Source organism: Liolophura sinensis, chromosome 2 (assembly GCF_032854445.1).
Source record: "Liolophura sinensis isolate JHLJ2023 chromosome 2, CUHK_Ljap_v2, whole genome shotgun sequence".
In the NCBI taxonomy this organism is placed as follows: domain Eukaryota; kingdom Metazoa; phylum Mollusca; class Polyplacophora; order Chitonida; family Chitonidae; genus Liolophura; species Liolophura sinensis.
Genome location: NC_088296.1, coordinates 8,584,890 through 8,606,478, shown reverse-complemented (window position 1 = coordinate 8,606,478; position 21,589 = coordinate 8,584,890). Strand labels below are relative to the sequence as shown.

Below are 21,589 nucleotides of genomic sequence, written 5' to 3'. Positions count from 1 at the left end.
CCATGACCCAAGTGATCTTGGCGTTGCTTAAGATTTTGGTGCAAAGTTTACTAGTCGTGGCAGTGATGTAAAGCGAGCGTAGAGAGTGGCAAATACGCTGTAAAAGAGTACTTTTTAAATGTTGTTATGGCAGTGTAAAATTAAAACAAATAATTTAAAGTCTGGAAAAAGAAAATAATAAATAAACGAGCGGAAATGGTTCTGAGGACAGTTTAGGCTGGGGTCTGGAATGACACTGACTTCTTCACATTGTGTTCATTATATGAAATAAATGCTTGATTTTAGCAGCAAATTGCCTTGAAAATGTTCCGAAAAAAAAAACTGTTTGATAATAAAACCACAGGCCCTTTGCCGTAACCTTTATTTTTTTAATTTTAGCAAAATGTCATTATGCGTTGCAATGTTAATAAATTTCTATTCAAAACGATCATTTAATTAATTAAAGCCTTTATAAAGCGACCTATTAATGAATTAATTAATTCCTTTTCAGAACGACCAAGCTGAGCTGCAATCTCTACACACGAAAGCATCCCCCTCCCCCCCCCCCCCCCCCCCTCCACACACACACAAATCCAAAACGTGGAATCGGTTGATTAAAGTAATTTTACATATTGTTTCTCTGAAGTCTTACATATCTTGAGATATCCATACACGTAGCTTACACACTAATGATATAGTGCTCTCCCTTACATGATATAAGTGATTATTTTTTTTTTTTATATATTTATAGATGTGAACGAATGCACCTTAAACCCAGGCATATGTGGTAACAACTCCGTTTGTATCGACACCAAGGGTACCCACACCTGTCATTGTGAAGATGGGTACACGAGAACAGACCATGACGAACCTGGATGTAATAAAGGTATTATTTACATGTATTCATTTTTCATCCATTTATCTATTTGTTGTTTAACACCACAGGCAAGATTTTACTGCGCAAAAAGGCAACGCGAGAACCTACGATACCTTATTGTCACCAGGACCCTGCTAAAACTGAGGGCTGGAGTGAGGGGGAATTAACCAGTCCATTGTCCCAGGTCGGGATTGAACTCGCGCTTAGTGCACCACCTTGGATATATTAGAGTAATAAGTAATATTTCGTACACTGGTGAGCGAGAATATTGTCGATTACTTCTGTAACTGCACCCAACAAGAACTGGAGCCTACCTTTTCAACCCGCACGTGACATATAATGTGAGACAATCAAATAATCAGACAATCATAAAATCGAATCATATGAATGCACCTGCACCACTATCCACAAGTTTCTTCATTCTGATGACAAATAAAAGGCGAAACATGGGCAGAGTCCAGCGGCCTAAACTAGATGAGGCTATGCAATGTACTACAAGGGAGGTAACTCCATGATTGTGCGTGTTGACTGGGCGATATATGGTATGGGTAATGTCCATCGTTTTATGAATGAAAATGTCAGCGAGCACCTACGTGTATAGATTTACACTCTCGATGAAAAGGGGCGACAATTCACATATGTTATAGACGCTTCAATATTATATATTAAATCCCTGGAGCATAAATTGTGCCTGTTATCAAAGAATAAGCTGCTGAGGAATTGATCTGAGGAAACGACTTTTAAAGTAAATGTCCAGTTTGAAATAAATTTTTGAAACGAAATGCTGACTACTGTTGAAGTAAATAACATTAGTGAAACACAAATGTAACATTTTTCGAATAGAGCTGCTGGCTATTTTTGAAATAAAAGTCGAACATTTTTAAATACGTTTTCAACAAAAGAATATTGACCAGCTGCCAAAAAAAATTGCATTTCTTTCAACTTCAAAAGTGGTAAAATTTTCCTTTAAAAGTTGTCAGCATTGCTTTATTAAATGTGACCAATTTTTCTTTTCAAAATTGGTGATTTATTATTTCAGAATTGTTATTTCACAATTACAAACAAATATACTGTACATACTGAGGAAGTTTTAGTAGATGTTAGAAACACTACATTAAAACAATAGATGCTACCCGTTTGTGCACGAAACTGTTCATAACTTGAGTAGATTTATATGCAGAGCGGCCACGTTACTCACTAAACCAAGCCTGAGTTTTGGTCTATGCATATAGTGCAGAACACTCTTCCTATCTGCAATGCGGTCGCTGTGAGTTAAAGTCCAGCTCATGCTGGCTTCCCCTCCTCTGGGAAGGTCTATCAGCAACCTGCGGGTGGTCGTGAGTTTCTCCCGGGCTCTGCCCGCTTTCCTCCCACCATAATGCTGACCGCCGTCGTATATGTGAAATATTCTTGTGTACGGCGTAAAACACCAATCAATAAATAAATAAATCTTCCAATCCGCTTCCAGTCTGACTTACCTGTTTGTAGTCTGATTCTGATGGTGGACTAAGCCTCACCGAGACATGCATTGTTTTGATGTGATTGTATATTAAATGCGATGACAACACAGAATAATTGAGCAATTCTAGACCAGTGACGCCTAATAAATTGCAGTTAACATCACTGCATTTTTTTAACCTAATTCTGCCTACCTAACGGTGCTTGGAGACGTGCAAATTGCTACTTCTTATGTATTTACATGAACAGTTAGAACAAAACCCTGACTGAGGTAAATGGACAAGAATCCGTACTTTACCGGCTACATGTGACCAATCTTCAATTGTCACACTGTCGTCGCTGCTCTGATTTTACTCCCTATACTGTGCGTCTTTAAATAATATCAAAACTCCGTACGTCACACGTTAGACAATTCATTAGTAACTCGCCAGAAGCCTGTGGTATATAAGTCCTACCGTGCACTCCCGTTTTCTACCACATAAAACTTATCGCTGTGAAAAAGTCTAGTGTATGGCGTTTTAAGGCCAAGTAAATAAATAACAAAAATATGTCTTGTCTTCGGCGTTAAACATAAAAAGTGAATAAAAATATGTTCAAGTCATTTGTTTATTTCCAGAAAAAGATTTTGACGAACTAGTCATATGGATTACAGCTGGATTTGGAGCAGCTCTGATCTTTGCTACTGTTGTTGTTTTCGTTGGTCTCATCTGGTAAGTGGAGTGTCATCATGCATTATTTCATACTTATATCTTTTTATCTGGGTGAAAAAAAATACGCTGTTAGACTAGTTAAAAATGTACCCTGAGGTGGCCACCTTTATGGTGCGAGGAAAACAGACAAAGCCAGGGGCAAACCTAGGACTAATCCACAGGTTGCAGGGATATCTTCCTATGTACGACGGAAAAGGAAGAAAACATAACCTGGCTTTGAGTTCACAAACGCCGCGCGGACAAACATTGACTAACACACTGTGGTCTGAGACAAAAATGCATTAGACTTTATTTTCTTCTAGCCGATCCCCTCTACCTAGTCTGAAATAATGAAATAATGAAGAATGAGAACACATATATTATTGAATGAACGATTCTGCTTGAAATCCACAGTGGCGGTATCTCAACCAGATCGTGGCGATAAATTGCTGGGTCAAAAAAAAAGAAAAAGAAAAAAAAGCAAGATACGACATGCCAAATTAGGACAAACGAAGAACAAGGCTTTTTAAATCACCTATTACAAAACAATCTTTAAAAATTTGAAATTCTCATGACCTGTAGTCATATCTTTTATAATATTATCAGAAATATTTTAACTATTTCTAAATATTTAACTATCTCATGCCTAGGGACACTGAAAAGTCAGGGTAAAAGACTGAAAATGAGTCACTTTATATACTGCAGTGATTGGTTTTAGGAGATCCCGGCGTTCACGGAGAAGGAAGCAAGATAAATCTAATCGACAAAATGCACACACCAACGGGAATAATGCGGCCATTGAGTTGGGCATGTCTTCTCTGAACCGGACGAATTCGTTACCATTGCAACGGGCGGAAGGAAGTAGGTACGCAGGCTTGACAGGAGACGTCGGAGAAAGAGACGAGTCTAGCTTGGAACCTGGAACAAAAGCAGATGTTCCCTTGAGTTGAAACCGACCATTAACCCCTTGAACAATGAGGTCGCGTGTTCGAACCTAGCGCTCGGCTTTCCATAGGTCCTAGAGATCAACAGAGTACCCGGAGTAAACCACCGACCTTCACAAAAAACTTGAAAAACTTTCCAAGTGTAAGTCGCAGTCGAAACAAACTGGGCTGAATCGGAACACCGCCGTCATATAAATGAAACATTCTGGTGCATGATGTTCAACACTATACTCTGAATACTCAATGCTGATTGGCTGACAGTGGAGATAAGGTTTCCTGGGTTAATCCCTACAGGCTTGGTCACGCTTGAATAAATGTGCTATACCTAAAATTCAGCTTAAGCTAGGCATAGCCAGGAATTGCCTGTCTCCCACATCAGCCAATCAGTATCGATTCTGTATACCTTTAAGTGGCGTCCAGAGACAAATTCATACTACACTGTAACAGAAGAAGTCGTTTCAGAACAAAAAATTACGATACTCCCAGTGTGATTCAGGATAGCATGTCCCCGACTCTAAACACCACTGGTCGCAGTGAGTTCCATGTCCAGCTCATGCTGGCTTCCTCTTCGGCCGTATGTGGGAAGGTCTTCCAGCAACCAGCGGATGATCGTGGGTTTCCCCCCCCCCCCCCCCCCCCGCCTTCCTCCCCGGACTCTGCCCGGTTTCCTCCTACCACAATTCTTGTCGCTGTCGTATAAATCAAATAAATAAATAAAGCAAAACACCATTGGTTGAGGTACGGTTTTAAAGCTCCACTCCAACATTTTCACAACAAAATGTTTTTAATCATATTGCCTCTGTTATTGCTTCAGACTGCGGAAGTGGAAGTATTATTTGTGAAAATTATCTATTATGTATTTGAAAAATAGTTCTTTACATATGTAATAATGTATGTCCATCGCTTATCTCCCTTTGTGAACGTCACCACCTCATTGGAGGTGCTCTTCGCTCATGATTAAACATGAAACCGTGTTTGTGACTTGATCGACGAGCATGCAAAAGAATCAGCAAGATAATTTCTGGCAATTACATACTTTATTTTACCCACACTTACTCTTCCTCGCACTAGATCCCCTAATGTGGCCAATACGGACATAAGGCCCCATTCCGTCACCCAGTGCAGACAAAAAGCCCTACTCTGTAAGTCAATGTGGACATAAGACCCCCTTTTGATCACCCTATACGGGCGTAAAGATTCATTCAGTCACATGATACGGACATAACGGCTCAGTCGGAGACACAGAACAGAATACGGACACATGGCCACTTTTCGTCACCTAATACGGACATAAAGCCCGACTTGATCACCTAATAAAGACTCACTCTCACACACAATACGAACGCAACGCCTCAGTCGGTCATAAAAAAAGATATGCTCACAGCCTATCGTGCTATACTGATCTCACCTAGTCGCATAATATAGACATGACGCCCCTTATACTTGCTCATTACAGACATGAGGCTCCATCTTTTCTGTCCATAGAAATATGAGACCCCATCTGATCACTAAATACAAACATGAGGCCCCTTCTGGTCACTCCATGCAGACATGAAGCCCCTTCTGGTCACTCCATGCAGACATGAAGCCCCTTCTGGTCACTCCATGCAGACATGAAGCCCAATTTGGTCGCTACACACCTTAAACTCCACTCGCTCACCTAATTAAATCTTGATTTCACCAAACCCTATAATATAGGCATGAAATCCCATTACATAGGCAATCCCATAGGCACTGCATCAACAGGTGGCAGTTCCGCTAAAATGATCCTCTAGATTGTTCCCTATTAGATCTCACCTCCTTCCCAAGACTCACTTTATTACACTGCAGACCACTAATAAACAAAGGACTGAAGTCGTGAAGAGCTCCAGGAATAAGGTGTCGTGATTTCTAAAAAATGTACACGTTTCGTAACTTTTTTCCTTTTTGTACTGGGACAGAACAGGTTTCTTTCTTCATGTTTATGTACCTACTATATGTTAACGCTGATTACGGTGTGACTGAAAGTATTTTGTATCAACGGATCTTGACTTTCTTACGTGGCTTTACTCTAGTGTTAGACCCTAACACTAGAGTAAAGCCACGTAGGAATGTCAGGGCAAACGGAAATAGAAAGACATGCGGCCAAAGAAGAGAGAGAAGGTAGAGAACATCATGTGGGGAAAGTAATGCAAAACAAGCGCTTGTATGGAGCATGAACTGAGAACAAATGAACCGATATATTTAGGGACGACTTGGCTTTTAGAAGATAGCTCAGAGAAGAGCACCTTGTCTTACTTCTCCAGTAAGGTGTTTTCTTTCACCCAAAACTTTTTGAAACCGGCTAGATTTTATAACAAATGGAATTTAAATTTAAGTTAAATGAAACTATATGTTACACTTTTTAGTACATTTACAGCATAGCTTTTGCGTTTTTACCAGAAACACTTTCTTAGAAATTGTGAAAATAAATTTAACAATAAACAATGGTAATTTCAGCTGTTAAATTTGTTCTTACACTGTATACATGGACAAAATGACTATTTTTAGTCACGTAATCAAAATATATGAAGTCCCATTTATTTCTCATATCATTATCATTTTATTTTATCATGCGATATTGTTCTGGGTAAGCCATCAAGCTTTGGTAAGGTATTAGCAAGCTTTCCCAAGCAATATATAGATATACTCACCAATTTGGTGGTTAGTCCTGACGACTTCACGGACCTTGACGACTGGTTGTTGTCAGTAAGGCCCACACAGGAACTAAGAACGGGTCAATCTGTATGTACATAATCTCTATTCACGGAAGATGACTTTGACAAATTCTCTGGGTATTTAATATAAAAGTCAACCACTTGAAATAAATCAACTCAGATAGATATGCCCCTTAAAGTCCAAAACAAATTTAAATTTAAATAAAATAATTGTTCGTTCCGTTTGCGAAACAGCTTCAGTAATGGCAGGGACTCGTCTTGACAGCACAGCTGGTAGAGCGACCGATTCGGGAGCGGAAGCTCCAGGGTCAATCCTGGGTCGCGTCACACCTCAGGCTTTAAAAGAGAAAGGTGTAGCTTCCTCACTCGGCGTTTAGCATTACGGGGACAGTGCAACGACTTGTTGACCCGTATCAATATAATGTCGCGTGTGGGGCGGGTCACTTGCCTTCGTTAAGTCGTCTCAGGGAGGCAGCACTTTGTGCAAAAACATTCAGTACTGTGCAGTGAAACGGGTATGGAACAGACGAGTTTATTCATAAAAAAGAGACATCATTCTCTAAAATTATTGGGTGGGTACTATGCCACAGGCCAGGTACTAAACAACAACTTCTCGCAATAAACTTCATCTGATTAGTCATTGTGAAGCTTTCCGTTCTCTGAATCGAGAGGGCGTCATGACGTCACAGAAAGAAGGAACATATTTAGAGGGTCATGGCGTCACAGAAAGGACGAACATATGTACTAACCAAGGTGTGGCAGACGAGATGCAAACACCATCTGATAACAGCGTTCATTTCACGGCGAGAAATGTGTTATTGGCAGAGTTTATTGTAGATTTTTGCTTGCCATTATGACACCGTTTATACCAGTTAGCTGAGTGACTTTTAACAGCAGCATTTACGAAAAATGTTGTACCTGTTTGAACCGAATCAATGACCACGTTAGGCTGGTAACCCACCTGTTTGAAACAATGATTTCGTTTGGTGTTTGTTACGTTATTGGTCAATCGTAATAAATATTGAAAAAATAGTGCTTTTTTAGTGTTTTAAGCCCTATAGTGAAGAGTATTTCATTTATTACAATGGGAGTAGGGTCCGGGGACAGCGAACCCGCAGGTTGCTGTCAAACCTTCTTACGCATGACAGGAGAGGAAGCCGGCATAAGCTGGACTTGATTTTACAAGGACAGCATTGGTGAGATGCCCTGTTTCATTGCATTGCAATGGTGGGATACTCACCTCAGACCCTTCCCCCAATACTTCCCTAGTTATTTAGATTAACTATGCTGGGGTATACCAACGCTACAGCGTGTGGGTGTAAAAGTGTTGACATTAGTCTTTTCTTATTTGATGACTTTTTTACCCACATGAAGCTTTTAAAAAAGCATTATAGAACAGAAATAATGTTCCTGCTGTAGGTATCTAGCGACCATTTTACAGTCAGTAAGACGGGCATAGTTACAACATTAATTTAAAAAAAAAAAAAAACTTCGTTCCCTTTAACAAATATAAAACTGCCGCTAGACACCCAAAAAAGAACGTTATTTCTTACTTTATAACCCGCTGATGTGATTTATACACGTATACACCCATGTGGGCGTGGTTTGCGTCTCTTGAGTGTATATATCGATATTTTAACCCGTCTAATCAGCCAAAGGCAGTGGAGAATCACGTTAATGTAAGCACAGCCGTTTTATTCATAGACTCATCGCCTTAATTTTGTTGCTCGATTGACAAAAGAAAGAAGAAAAAGTAACAGTATTTATTTTAATTAACCTGTCAACTGAAAGGAGTATCAAAATTAGGTATAAGCTTTCTACAATTTCAATTGTACAATTATTATCTTGAATTTCCTGAATCTCATAAAAAATCATAGTACGGCGTTACACAATACTTGCGTTGTATGAGCACAGGCTTGTGTTGTATGAGCACGGCCCTGTGTTGTATGAGCACAGCCCTGGGTTGTATGAGCACGACCCTGTGTTGTATGATCACGGCCCTGTGTTGTATGAGCACAGCCCTGTGTTGTATGAGCACGGCCCTGTGTTGTATGAGCACAGGCTTGTGTTGTATGAGCACAGCCCTGTGTTGTATGAGCACAGCCCTGGGTTGTATGAGCACGGCCCTGTGTTGTATGATCACGGCCCTGGTTGTATGAGCACAGCCCTGTGTTGTATGAGCACAGGGCTTGTGTTGTATGAGCACGGCCCTGTGTTGTATGATCACGGCCCTGTGTTGTATGATCACGGCCCTGTGTTGTATGATCACGGCCCTGTGTTGTATGAGCACAGCCCTGTGTTGTATGAGCACAGGCTTGTGTTGTATGAGCACAGCCCTGTGTTGTATGAGCACGGGCCCTGTGTTGTATGAGCACAGCCCTGTGTTGTATGAGCACAGGCTTGTGTTGTATGAGCACAGGCTTGTGTTGTATGAGCACGGCCCTGTGTTGTATGAGCACAATGTTGCAATGTTACACTGTTTATCATGTGCCTGAAGTAATATGAAGTAATATTAAGTAACTTCCTGCTTCATCGCCCTGGTACATGACATGCGTTTGACCTAGCCGTGTGTACTTGTATATGTAATCCGTTTAGTAGAAATTGCATAAGTCCAACATTGAAAGGCCTTGGTGCCCTCGGTGATTTCACTTGTATATGTATTACAGAAGGCCATGGTGGTGGCTCACACCTTGCCGGGTGGCTGGGCAGAGTTGCTGAGCTTATGTCTTCTCCTGGCAACAACCTTTCTAACAGGTACGTGTTTTTGTACGTACGTGTTCGTCTGTGCGTATTTCTGCGGGTAATTGTGTCTTTTGTAGCAAGCAACTAAGTACGCATAGAAAGATGTCAAATGATATGTGCGTACATGTGTGACGACAGTTAGCCTAGTTTATGTCTATACACCGTTTATATAGAGAGACACTAGGTGACATGGGGGTAGCTTGCGCATATTTTTGCATTCCACCAGTTAAGTCTATTTTATGCTGTTCGTACGGAGACATATTAAATAACACACACGAAGTGTATACACGTACTTCTATTTCGCCAGCTAGGCTATTTTATGTCTATAATCTGTACAGACACATACTAAATAACACCGTATACACACACTTGCATTATACGTCCTGGCTCATAATGGTTCGAATCAAGCTCTCGATGACTCGAAATTGATATTGAGTAAGGGAATTTCCCAGGTGCTGGCAAACGCACACTTACTTAAACAGTGACGCCCCACCCCCCACCCCCCACAAAAACAAAAATAAGACCACAATCGTATCAGTAATATTCCTACCAAATCTGAGCATAGGTTAACTCATTCACTCCGACGCGCGGCTCAGGCCGCATGCAGAGTGCTCTGTCTCAACCCGACCAGCGGGTATATCCGCGCGGCCGAGAGGACTTCATTTCCCGAGGAGCGGGTATATCCGCGCGGCCGAGAGGACCTCATTTCCCGAGGAGCGGCTAAACCCGCATATGACACCACTTCTCACTGGGTGCATATTTTGCTTTCAAATGTTTTGCTTAAGTATAAATTAGTCAAAACACACCTGTCTTGATCTCTTAGGCTTGTATTTACTGGTATTTTGGCGGTTTTTTATTGGCTTGAATGCCTAACAACAACAAAATTAGGACCTTTTTTTCGAGTCACACACGCTTGAGTGTAAACATGTCTTCGTTGGCCGAATCCAGCGAAGAAGAGGATTGTTTAGGTTTCACAACCGATGATAGACCGTCTGCTAGCAGGGAATGTGACACTGAATCAGATATTAGTGTATCGGAAAGTGAATCTGATGATGACGACATTATTTTGTTTTATGTTTATTATTCATTGTGAAATGAGTGTGTAGGTCTGACCTGAATATAACTGACCAATGATTCTGTCCCGCTTTGTCACGTGATAAAATCTAGGGCAACTGCTGACCAATGAACGACGAATGCATTCGGCGGCAAAATGTTTTGGTATTTTTGCGTAGCTGAAGTGAGAAAACGTCTGACTATAGTACGGCTCTATTCACCACTTCAACAAACCCACGATAAATAACTGGTTTCTCTGTATTTCCTCATAGTTTGATGACTTAGAAACAAGTACTTTTATTCAGAAAAGCGGGGGTTATGTACAGGAATTCCGCTATCACCACCTCCAAAAATACGATACCTTTCGCTGGTGTCGCATTTTCTGTGAATGTTCAGTTCGATAATCCCATTTTATAGATGTCTTTATGAATGTACGTCCACAACCACACTAATATTTTACAAGATTACGTAGAATAAACATAAATGACAAAAATCAACAATCTGTAGAATGCTAAGATAGAAAAATGCTCTGGGTCACTCGCCGTTACAACGTAATCTCACACAGAAGCGAGTAAGGCCGTTGAGGCTGATCGCTGACGCCTGCTCGGGCGGAAGGCAGACACGGCTGAAGCCCGCCGCTGTAGCCTACTGGCGGCTGCAGGGAGCTGTCGGAGTCAATGAGTTAAAGATATTTAAATAGTTTTCTACAGAGAGCTAGGTTGTTGCAGACCTGCCCACGTATGGCCAGAGAGATTTGATTATTGTATGTGGATGAAACATCTTTGTTTGTGAGAACTTTACTTTAAGACTGATATTGGTACAATGGAATGGGTTGATAATCCGTGAATGGTCGTGGATTACACCCAGGCTGTGCCTGGTTTCCTCCCACGACAATGCTGGTCGTATGAGTCAGATTTTCTTAAGTACGGTGTAAAACACCAATCAAGCAAAATAAATAGATCTAAAGTTTGCCATAAAGTTATAATGCGACATTATTATCTATTTTAAACTGAAACACGCACACATTCATGTACGAGGTTGGCACTTTTCGATATTTGGGATAATCGTTTAAGTGCTTTGCCAAAAAACTTCTAGAATAGATTTCTTTAAAATAACAAAGTGTAAACAATTATAAAACAGATAATTGTATTACTTGAACATAGTCTATTTCATTTAGCGAGTCGCCTTTATCCAGCTCCGTGTAAAGTCTGTCGTACTCATTATCGAAATTGCCTTACATATTCAACAAAACGTAACTACACAGAGTCTACACATGGATATGTTGGAAGTCTATATTATTACAGAGAAAATGCAGTTAGGACACATTTTTCAAATTCATAATGTTAAAGTCCATGAGCAAGAATCCATCGCCTTGGGTGACCTCATAGTTATTCAAAAACCAGTGGCATGCTGGACATTGGGGAAGTTCAATTTGTTTATATGTTTTTAGTATAATATAACATAAATAAATGCAATTCGTTTTACCTCCTTTAGTTTATGGTCTCATGGCGGTGTGGATTTAAAGATGGGTATTAGGAAATTAAAGCCATGTTGTTTATTCGCAGAAACAGTAGTGTAGACTGTGTTACTGCGTGGAGTTTGTTCTAACCGCATGTTGGTGCAGCCATTGTAAAACAAATTACTCTCCACGCCCGTTCTCCAGCATGCAACTTGCCTTTGAATAAGTATGACGTCACCCGACATGCCATGGCAACGTTCGACATGGCAATGTGTAAGAGCTTGGGTTGTTACATTACACTGGCTAAACGCAATTTTGGTAGCGAATATGATTGATTTTACAACAGCTGAATATAGGCGAATCTCTACAATATTTTTCCCGTAACTAATTACGGGTAGTTTGTGTCCCATGATATCGCAGTTAACATCAGTCCATGTGTGTATGTTTACCGGTTTCCTCCCTCCATATGCTGCCCGCGTTCGTAAACGTGAAATATTCTGTACTGGGGGAAAACGCCAATCAAATAAATAAATAATTAAATGAATAAATAAATGTGTGTATATTTGATACAGACGAGACTTTAGCTACCACGTGTGGTCCGTTCATTTGTGGATATGCGGCGTCTTGTGAAGGGGTTTGTGTTTGTGAAAATGGCCACGCCCGCCATATAAAGCTAGGGCTAACAGCCGTTCTGGTATGGTGTAAAAGTGAGTAAAAATTCTTTCTCCGTTGTACTGTTCATAGGGGATAAATATAATGTTTTCGATTGATACATTTTGTGATTTGCCTTGCCGATTGGCTGGTTAACAGTTACTCGATTTTATTGGAAATTAACAGATTGCACGATTATAGTTTAACCAGTTTTTGTTTCACTGGTAAGCTATGACCATTCCAAAGAGCAGACGACACTGCATGAATTGTAACCAAAGTCAAAGCGAAAATGTATATATTCATTTGGGTTGAGTTTTCTAATCAAACCGAGGACAAACGCGCATGTATAAAGAATTTATGAGATTCCTTTATCTGTTCCGCGTATACTGTGAATGGGTTTATTATTTGTACCTATTGTCATCTACATAATTATTTCTTCCTTTTTATTACTACTTTGATTTAGTTTTCCATATTTGATAACAAGCGCATATCTGATAGCCTGGAAGAATCAGCCTGTATATGTGTATACATGTGTGTTGTGCGTGTGAAAATTTTACAAGCTTTTTCTTTGCAGAATTATGTGGAGTAAGTGACCCAACTTGTCCAGCTAATACCACGTGTGTAACAACCTCTGCTGAATCTGCATCTTGCGAGTGCTCTCGCGGATTCGTCAGAAGTCCATTCGGTCATTGCCTTGGTGAGTTGGGTTATGGAAGCATATAGCATTCCTTACTGATGGATATTGTCTTTTTCCAGCCAGGGAGAGGGATAGAGAGGTAGCTAGCAAAAAGGTAGCGAATTAGCGCGGTGTCCAAACAGCGACGTAGCCGGTCAGACAGATAGATAGACCGCGAGGTAGAGACACGGCGAGGTGACAAAACAGAGAGTTAACGGGATTGAGAGACAGAAAGCAAGACAGAGGTGTGGCCAGACGTAGAGTTAGACAGGTACCTAGCCTGAAGGTAGCGAGACAGCGACAAAGAGAGACAGCGTGATGGACAAACAGCGACGTAGCTAGTGGCAAGGTAGCGCCACCGAGAATTAGGGGGAGAGCGACGTAGCTAGCAGCAATGTGGCGAAGCAAGGATGTAGAGATTGCGAAGTAGCGAGACATCGATGTTGCTAAGAGAGCTATAGAAAGTCCCTTATCGGCTTCCATATATGAATTTTAATCACATATTACTGGGTCATACCCCTTGTCTATTTATACTGGTCTAGTCATATGATGGCATCGCAAGGTCACAGTGCAAAACTATGTGTAAAACACGATGTATTGTTATGCTTTATGCATAGATTATCCCATGTCTGTCGAGGAGTATGCAACATTACGTTTAGCAAACATTTAGCACATACCGTCGTTGTCGAGCAACAAAGTATCAAAATGAACAAGTGCCATTACAGAAAATGAAACTGTCATAGGGTACTATCTACCATGGGTACTGTGGGAGAATCCTGTCGATTGATAGGTTGAGCGCGGTGAGAAAAGAGAAAAAAAAAGGACGATGTGTGCTAAATGTCTGTAAAGGGTACTAATAAACGCGATTGATGTAATTACGCCATTGTCACGTGATTCTTGTTCCAAGAGAAACATGATAGACTTTGTGACATTGTATGAAATTTTCTAATGGAGCAATGCAGTAGGCAAAGTTAAAAAAAAAATGTTTCGATTTTCCATACATGTTTATCTGGTCAATGTATACATGTAATAAAAGTGTTCTCAAAGACAGTGGCTTCTGTATATGCAGTTTGTGTGGAAATAGCCACGCGATGATAACCCTATCGTAACGGTAAAGTCTACCTGAGGCAAAAAGGGATGTGTGCTTCAAATAAAAAGCAACAAAAAGCTCAGTCCAGGAACGTTTTATTCACTTCCTTTTTCTAACCCAGAAGTTCCATGTAAGTAAAGTAAAAACTGCTCGTGATTAGGGATATCTTCAGTGGTGCATTCACAAGAAATAACTGAGTGTTTTGTAGACAAACAAATTTTTATGGATAAACAATGTGTCGTCATATAACTTGTACAAGCAAGTGATCTGGAAAAAACAATCATGCTATTTTATCTTAGTATATAAGTTTTATGAACTCTTCACACAATATCAAAAGTAGCTATAATGTACAAATTCTTACGCCGCGACTTATGACATTGGCATCGGCAAAGTGTTTATCTTCTATATCAGGGCTGTTTGAATTAAGAGAGGTGCAATGAGATAACGCCAAAGGGTTCTGAAAGCGTGTACTATAGAGCATCATTTTTGGCTAAAATCAGAATTAGACAACACATTTGTAATGAGGCAAACCCATAGGAGGTAACAAACTTTATTTAATATAACAGCCTGAATTCTGGGATTCAGAACTGTAATATGATCAAGAATAAAATACTGACTGACGTAAATTTTCTTTAGTTTTCACCCATTGTGTACAATCACTGGCCAACTGTCACACTGTCGTCACTGCCCTAGTTTTACTGGTTACGTGTGACAATTTGCCAACTATAACACTGTCGTCACTGCTCTGGTTTTACTCTCTATGCCGTGCAACTATCACACTGTCGTCACTGCTCTTGTTTTACTATCGATGTTGTGTGTCTACCACATTATCGTCACTGCTCTGGTTTTACTACCGATGCTGTGTGTCTATCACATTGTCGTCACTGCTCTGGATTTACTACCGATGTTGTATGTCTATCACACTGTCGTCACTGCTCTGATTTTACTCTCTATGCTGTGTGTCTATCACAATGTCGTTACTGCTCTGGTTTTACTACCGATGCTGTGTGTCTATCACATTTTCGTCACTGCTCTCATTTTACTCTCTATGCTGTATGTCTATCACACTGTCGTCACTGCTCTCATTTTACTCTCTATGCTGTATGTCTATCACACTGTCGTCACTGCTCTGGTTTTACCCTCTATGCTGTGTGTCTATCACATTGTCGTCACTGCTCTGATTTTGCTCTCTATGCTGTGTGTCTATCACATTGTCGTCACTGCTCTGGTTTTACTACCGATGCTGTGTGTCTATCACATTGTCGTCACTGCTCTGGTTCTACTACCGATGCTGTGTGACTATCACATTGTCGTCACTGCTCTGGTTCTACTATCGATATTGTAGTCTTCACATGCATATTTAAATGGTCAGATATGGACGAATGCAGTGCAAGATCAGCCATATGTGGTAACAATTCTGGGTGTATCAACACCCAGGGTACCTAAACATGCCATTGTGAACATGTGCATACGAGAACAGATTGTGACCAATTCGGATGCGTTGAAGATAAATACCGTAATTAGAGTACCGATATTACCAAATTAAATACATCTTTAATGTAGGCCACACAGCTTAACATTCCAATCTGCACAGGGGCACATATTAAAAGTGATTGACAACAAAACGACTTGACATCAGAATAACCGCATAATGAATGATCTACCTTAACGCGTCAGTGGAAATATTTCAGCCACATTGTGGCTACTGTGACTTAATATACGGCAATTGCATATACATATACAAGTAACCTGCACATAGGCTGTTGCATACAATGATGATACCCCAGAGCCCTATATGGTGTATTTCTCCTAGTTTCTTTCCCTCTTTTACGCACAACGTTTTGAATATATGCTACCATTTCAGAATTTACATTGACTAAATAAAACCTTAACCGAGCTTAATTGACATCATGTGGGATTTCACAGATTATGTGTACTCATTCGCCGGCTTTCACTGTTATACTTTTATTTTCAGGTATTTTATACCTTTATATTGAGATAACCTCTTGGTCTCAGAATGTAGTTAAAAGCCCCTCGGTGTAGTCGGTGGATGTATTTTTTCTCTATTAAGAATGATCATGTTTTGTTTATTTCAGTGGTGATTTATGGTGTACTCGGGAAAATTTCACTTATACAACGGCGGCTTGATTTATGGTGTACTCGGGAAAATTTCACTTATACAACGGCGGCTTGATTTATGGTGTACTCGGGAAAATTTCACTTATACAACACCGGCTAAAAACACCAATCAAATGACCATTCTGGCCATTCTGTCAACAGAAATACACATAATACGTAGGGTAACTAAGACAAGAAATTCACTATATAGCCTTATTGCAAGCCCTTAAAGATACTTATTTGTTTAAGTGTGTTACGCCTTATTTTACTTATACGACGGTGGATAGCATTACCGTTGGAGTAGTAGAGCTTCTTGTGACAATTATCATCCAATGTTAAAATAAAAAATAAAAAAATTGCTAAATTGTACACCTTACGTGAAACAGTATCGCGCGTACCACCTTACACTACCGAGGCGAAATTATAAGTTTGATATGTATACAAATTTGTTACCTCGCATGGCTTTGAAATTTCCAAAAAAATATATTCATTCCAAGGCATATGGCTGAAAGAAATGTCCTAGTTCATATTTTTGTGCACCTTATTTACAAAATGATAAATGGGAGATAATTTCCCTACACTCGCCACAAAAAAAAAATCACCGTTACGATTTCGGATGGAAACGTGTTGTTGTGAGATGTTTTTTTTATTTATTATTTTTTATTTTTTTTTTAACTCTGGCAGAGTGTTGTTATTCCTTCCCATGCTTGGACTGAGGTCTCGCTTATTAGTAGCCGGGATTGCAGTTACGGATTCTTTTCAGATATGTTTAGGCTCTGAATATAGTGGGTCTGAGCACCGACAAGTATAATGGCGGACCTATGCCGTAAACCGACAGACGAAGAGGTACGGAACATAAGTGTCTGTGAATTATAGTCCCTGTAAAGGTATTTGATGAATACATTTGTCTCAAACGCCGTGATAAACTGCCACGGCAAGTGAATCATCTTTTTAAGTGGAGTGCGCACTGATGTTGATTGGGGGCCATCCTTGGTCGAGCGAAATTTAGCAAACCCTGCATGTAACATCAGAGCAATCTCATAGCTGATCGTTCTGTCTGTCCGACGGTGGAACATAGCATTGGTATTCTATCCTTTAACACGGAGTTTCTCCCGGATATGTAGTGGCCGGCTTGAGGACAAAATAACCCTAGTTTAACAACGTTATACACATTAGCGTGGCTGGGTAGAAGGTCAAGTGCCTGAATATTTACTGTTTGGATTATCAGGCACATGATTGAACAATATGATAAATGACATCATGCTTATATTATTTTTAGTAGTCGATCCCACATCCTCCCGGAACAATATCAGATAAATTACAATTCCGCTGTTTATTTCTAAAAGAATTTAAGTTTGTTTAAATGTACTTGTTAGGTTTATTTTCATGCTTTAATTAATGCAGAACTGTCGACATTTCGTTTAGTGATAAAAGTGTTACATGGCACAGTTTACAGACCTCGCTTTTTTGTTGTTGACATTTTTGATATTTCACACCCAGATGCCATGGCGTTGAAGAGAAACATTTGTTTCATGACGTTCCACTCTAAGCTCAGCTGAATGACGTCATAATATAAGTATTGTAAACTTTTACATTGCAACATCACGCAAGAGTAAAACACGCCGTCATAGATTCGCAGCTGTGAAGTATCCTGCAATGGCCAAAGCTTGCCGTTGATTGGTCCAAAATGCATGACCTCTGCTGAGGGAGTAAAGGAGAACGGCGGCAAAAACTAGCATGGAATTGTGACTTATTTTCTTCATTTTAGGGGGTAGAACAAACTTTAACACCTCGTCAAATTCCTCGAATTCTGTGCATTCTTGGTATTTGACTCGGCACGAAACACAGTTCAGCGGAATCGGCTTACACGACAAACACAAAGACGAAGTCTATTCTACCCCCAAAATTGAAGAAAATTTTGCTGCTGTTCTCCTTTAAGTAGCCATCAACTTAAGAAAACAAAAAGCAACACAGCAATGACCCAGAAATAGGTTATTAAAGCAAACCGTTTAAAAATCATGCATCACATTTAATTCTAACTAACTTGCTGCATATTAATCCTTCCAATGTTTGCCCTCGACAGCTTCCGTGCCCCTGGCGACAGCTTCCGAACCTCTGACGACAACTTTGCCCTTGGGAATGACTGGGGGTGTCATTCTGGTGGTGCTTGTTTTTGTTGGTATATTTTGTGCAAGGTAAGCACTATTCACTCAGTAAATAAATCACTAGTGAACAAATGGTTAACTTGTTTGAACCAGTTACAAAGTTTCTTTCAAGAGCACTTTGGGAATTTTAGATTGTGTCATACCTGTCCGAATGCTAATTTATTTAAAGTGCCCCTTTACATAGATTTTATAGAATTTCTGGCATTAACCTATTTGATCGTGAACATGACTCTGGAGATGACGGTTCACGTGATACACGAATGTAAACAACGTCGTCCTTTTTTGCTGAGCTGTCATCGTTGAACTCCATGCGATGACTAATAAGTAAATTTTAACATAGCTAGTGTATACAATATTGAAAAGTTTTCACAGTGGATCACAAGGGATTCACCACCTCAAATGCTCCACTAAACTAAATGTGAATACTCAATTTTGAATATAAACTATCAAATATACCCGCCCGTTAATAAACGCCCCTTAACGTCAAGGGATGGTCACAAAGGAACGTCACCACGATGTCACAGCCTCAAGTGTCAAAACTTCCGGATTGAAACAGAGTTACACACTGTAATAAGAAAAGGGACCTTGAATAAGTGAATGAAAGAGAAAATGCGGGTCTCCGAAATACACCACGTACCATTTAAAATAACTCCATATTTTACTTTTTCCTCAAAGATGCTATATACAATTGCACTACATTATCACTGTGATATATGTAAACATTTTCACTACATTTTTAACACTCAGATCTTTGTTAAAGTTGGAACATTTATTTGAAATCATCATGACGAACATTAGGTAGAAAAAAAGGGGTTATCGGACTACCTGTTTGTCCAATCTGAGTGCAAAATGCATTCGTATGGGCGCAATATTATGTCTGCAGAAGTTCAAAGTGGAACACATTAGGTACTTTAAATAACGCCAAGTACCACTGCGCCGTCAGCGGGGCGGCGTCAGTGTGAGAAGAATATATGTGTTAAAGATACCACGGGAAATTAGAGATTTGCACTGTAGCGGGCTACAATAAGAATAGTTAACATGAAACGGCGGACAGTTTTATGAATAGAGGAAACTGGGGTGCGAGCAATAAACCACAACGTTCTTCATGTACCTCGAAAACCTCTTGACTTAAGGCTGCATCCAAACTAGCAACAGTTCTAATGGAGGCCGCGACCGGTCGAAGCGAAGAGCTTTGACTTGCACAATTGCTGAGAGATCAATGAATAGAGAAGCAATTGTCGATTTCACTTCAAAACACAATTTTACCGTCTGTTTTTCTTGAAATAGGAAGCGAAAACGGCGGCGGAAAACAGATGGAGCAACATTCGGGAAGGATTTACGAACTGACACTGGTAGAGTTGATGCCGTTAATCTTTCATTGCCGGAAGACGAAGGGGATGACTCAGCAATCACACAGTCCGGAAGTCAGCGCCTCTCATCAGACGTTGTGCGACCCACTGGAACCACATACGAGAACGGCGAAGTTACGGCGCATGCGCTTTTGAACTCAGACGCGGATATTAGTGTTATCTACACTAACACGACTGAGGAAGCCTTGCCACGATTCCCTCAGCCAGATGTCCACAGGGAGCTGTATTCAAACCATCACATACCCGCAAACAAGGAAAAGCAAAAAGGGAAAACATTAGCTCAGTCATGTGAGAATCAGGGTGGAAGTTCTACGTACGACATATTGTGTAGACCAAACGTGAATGCTGCGACTGATTACTCGGTTCAGCCTGACGATTATAAAACTTTGTCCACACAAAATGTGAAGCTGTCAACGAATGAACTCGTTCAACCTGACGATTATAACACTCTGTATGAGGTGAACTAAAATTTGGATGGTTTAGGGTAGTGTGTAGGGTACAAAAATGAGTACGATAATCGATTGTAAGCCAAGAAAAAAGTCTAAATTCATTTTTTTTTGTGACGCTGTGTTACTGTTGCGGTCTGTCAGTCTGTTTGTAAGGTTTCTCCGTCATTATTGAAAACTGCTGACTGCTTCTCTCCACATAAATGCTGAGTGTATACGATGCCTATGTTCCTCGGTAGATTATGCCGACAGTTGTTTTGAAAAAATGGTCCTGACCATTACTGATACAGTTAATTATCCCCAATTTTGGTTGAGGCCAGGCAGACGAATGTTTGACTGCTCTGTTGGCCTAATAGATCGATCGGCCACCTAAAATTCGGGACATCTTGGATCATACCTGTGTCGTGTTATACCAAATGCTTTGAACATGATACCTTTTGTTACCTCGCTTGACGCTCGGCAGTGAGAAGTTACAGCAAGGAAACAGGACTGGTTATTTCTCAGGCAGTATGATATGGCTAGGTGGAGTGTGATATTCTGTTTGGCATGGCACTTCATTGGCGACAGCAGTGTGACGGCATGGACTCGCCCAGCCACAAGGAGACACGGTGTATGTACACACACCCACTGATTTGTCCTCACATGACTGAAAAACGACTACGTGCAACGTTAAACAGAAGTATACATACATGGGAATGCCTCTTTTGATGACAGTGTTATACTATTTTGTGTATACTTTTGTCCCTGATTTCACATGAACAATTGGTAACGTAGTAATTCAACGTTTAATGTATTAATGGGAGTGAAAGCTCTCATTTCGGTAAACTCTCCCTTTTTGACAAATCTATATTTTGACATACATAAATATACACGTGCGATTTACCAAAATGAAAGCCTCGATCCTCTTTGTAGTCTTTCATTCTTATACTGTACTGATTTGTGGGTGGACGTGGGTGCAGGGTCAAACCTGCATGAGAAAGGAAGTTTGTACATTTCTCAGTTTTACTGTTCCCGTGACGTTGGTGACGATAAACAGTGAACGACGCTCACATGACAGGATGCTCGGTCTAGTGCTTGCGGAAGATTAATTTTCTTCCAGAAATATGGCGAACAAGCGTACATATACATCATTCGTGAGAAAGTTTGTCAGTAGCTGGGCAAAGGTCAGTGGTTTTC

General features: G+C 40.3%; 1 protein-coding gene and 1 long non-coding RNA gene across 2 annotated transcripts; both read left to right on the top strand.

Moving 5' to 3' along the window:
- The first annotated feature begins 643 nt into the window (after positions 1-643).
- Positions 644-4,583, top strand: LOC135462815 (uncharacterized). Its single transcript, XR_010443496.1, has 3 exons — positions 644-865; positions 2,931-3,024; positions 3,722-4,583. It is a non-coding gene; the product is annotated as an uncharacterized LOC135462815 (long non-coding RNA).
- A 7,888-nt stretch (positions 4,584-12,471) lies between these two features.
- LOC135463092 (uncharacterized) lies at positions 12,472-20,517 on the top strand. Its single transcript, XM_064740411.1, has 4 exons — positions 12,472-12,604; positions 13,123-13,245; positions 18,516-18,627; positions 19,885-20,517. Exons 3-4 carry the CDS (start codon positions 18,572-18,574, stop codon positions 20,432-20,434), a joined length of 606 nt encoding a protein of 201 aa, XP_064596481.1. The 5' UTR covers positions 12,472-12,604; positions 13,123-13,245; positions 18,516-18,571; the 3' UTR covers positions 20,435-20,517.
- The last annotated feature ends 1,072 nt before the right edge of the window (positions 20,518-21,589 follow it).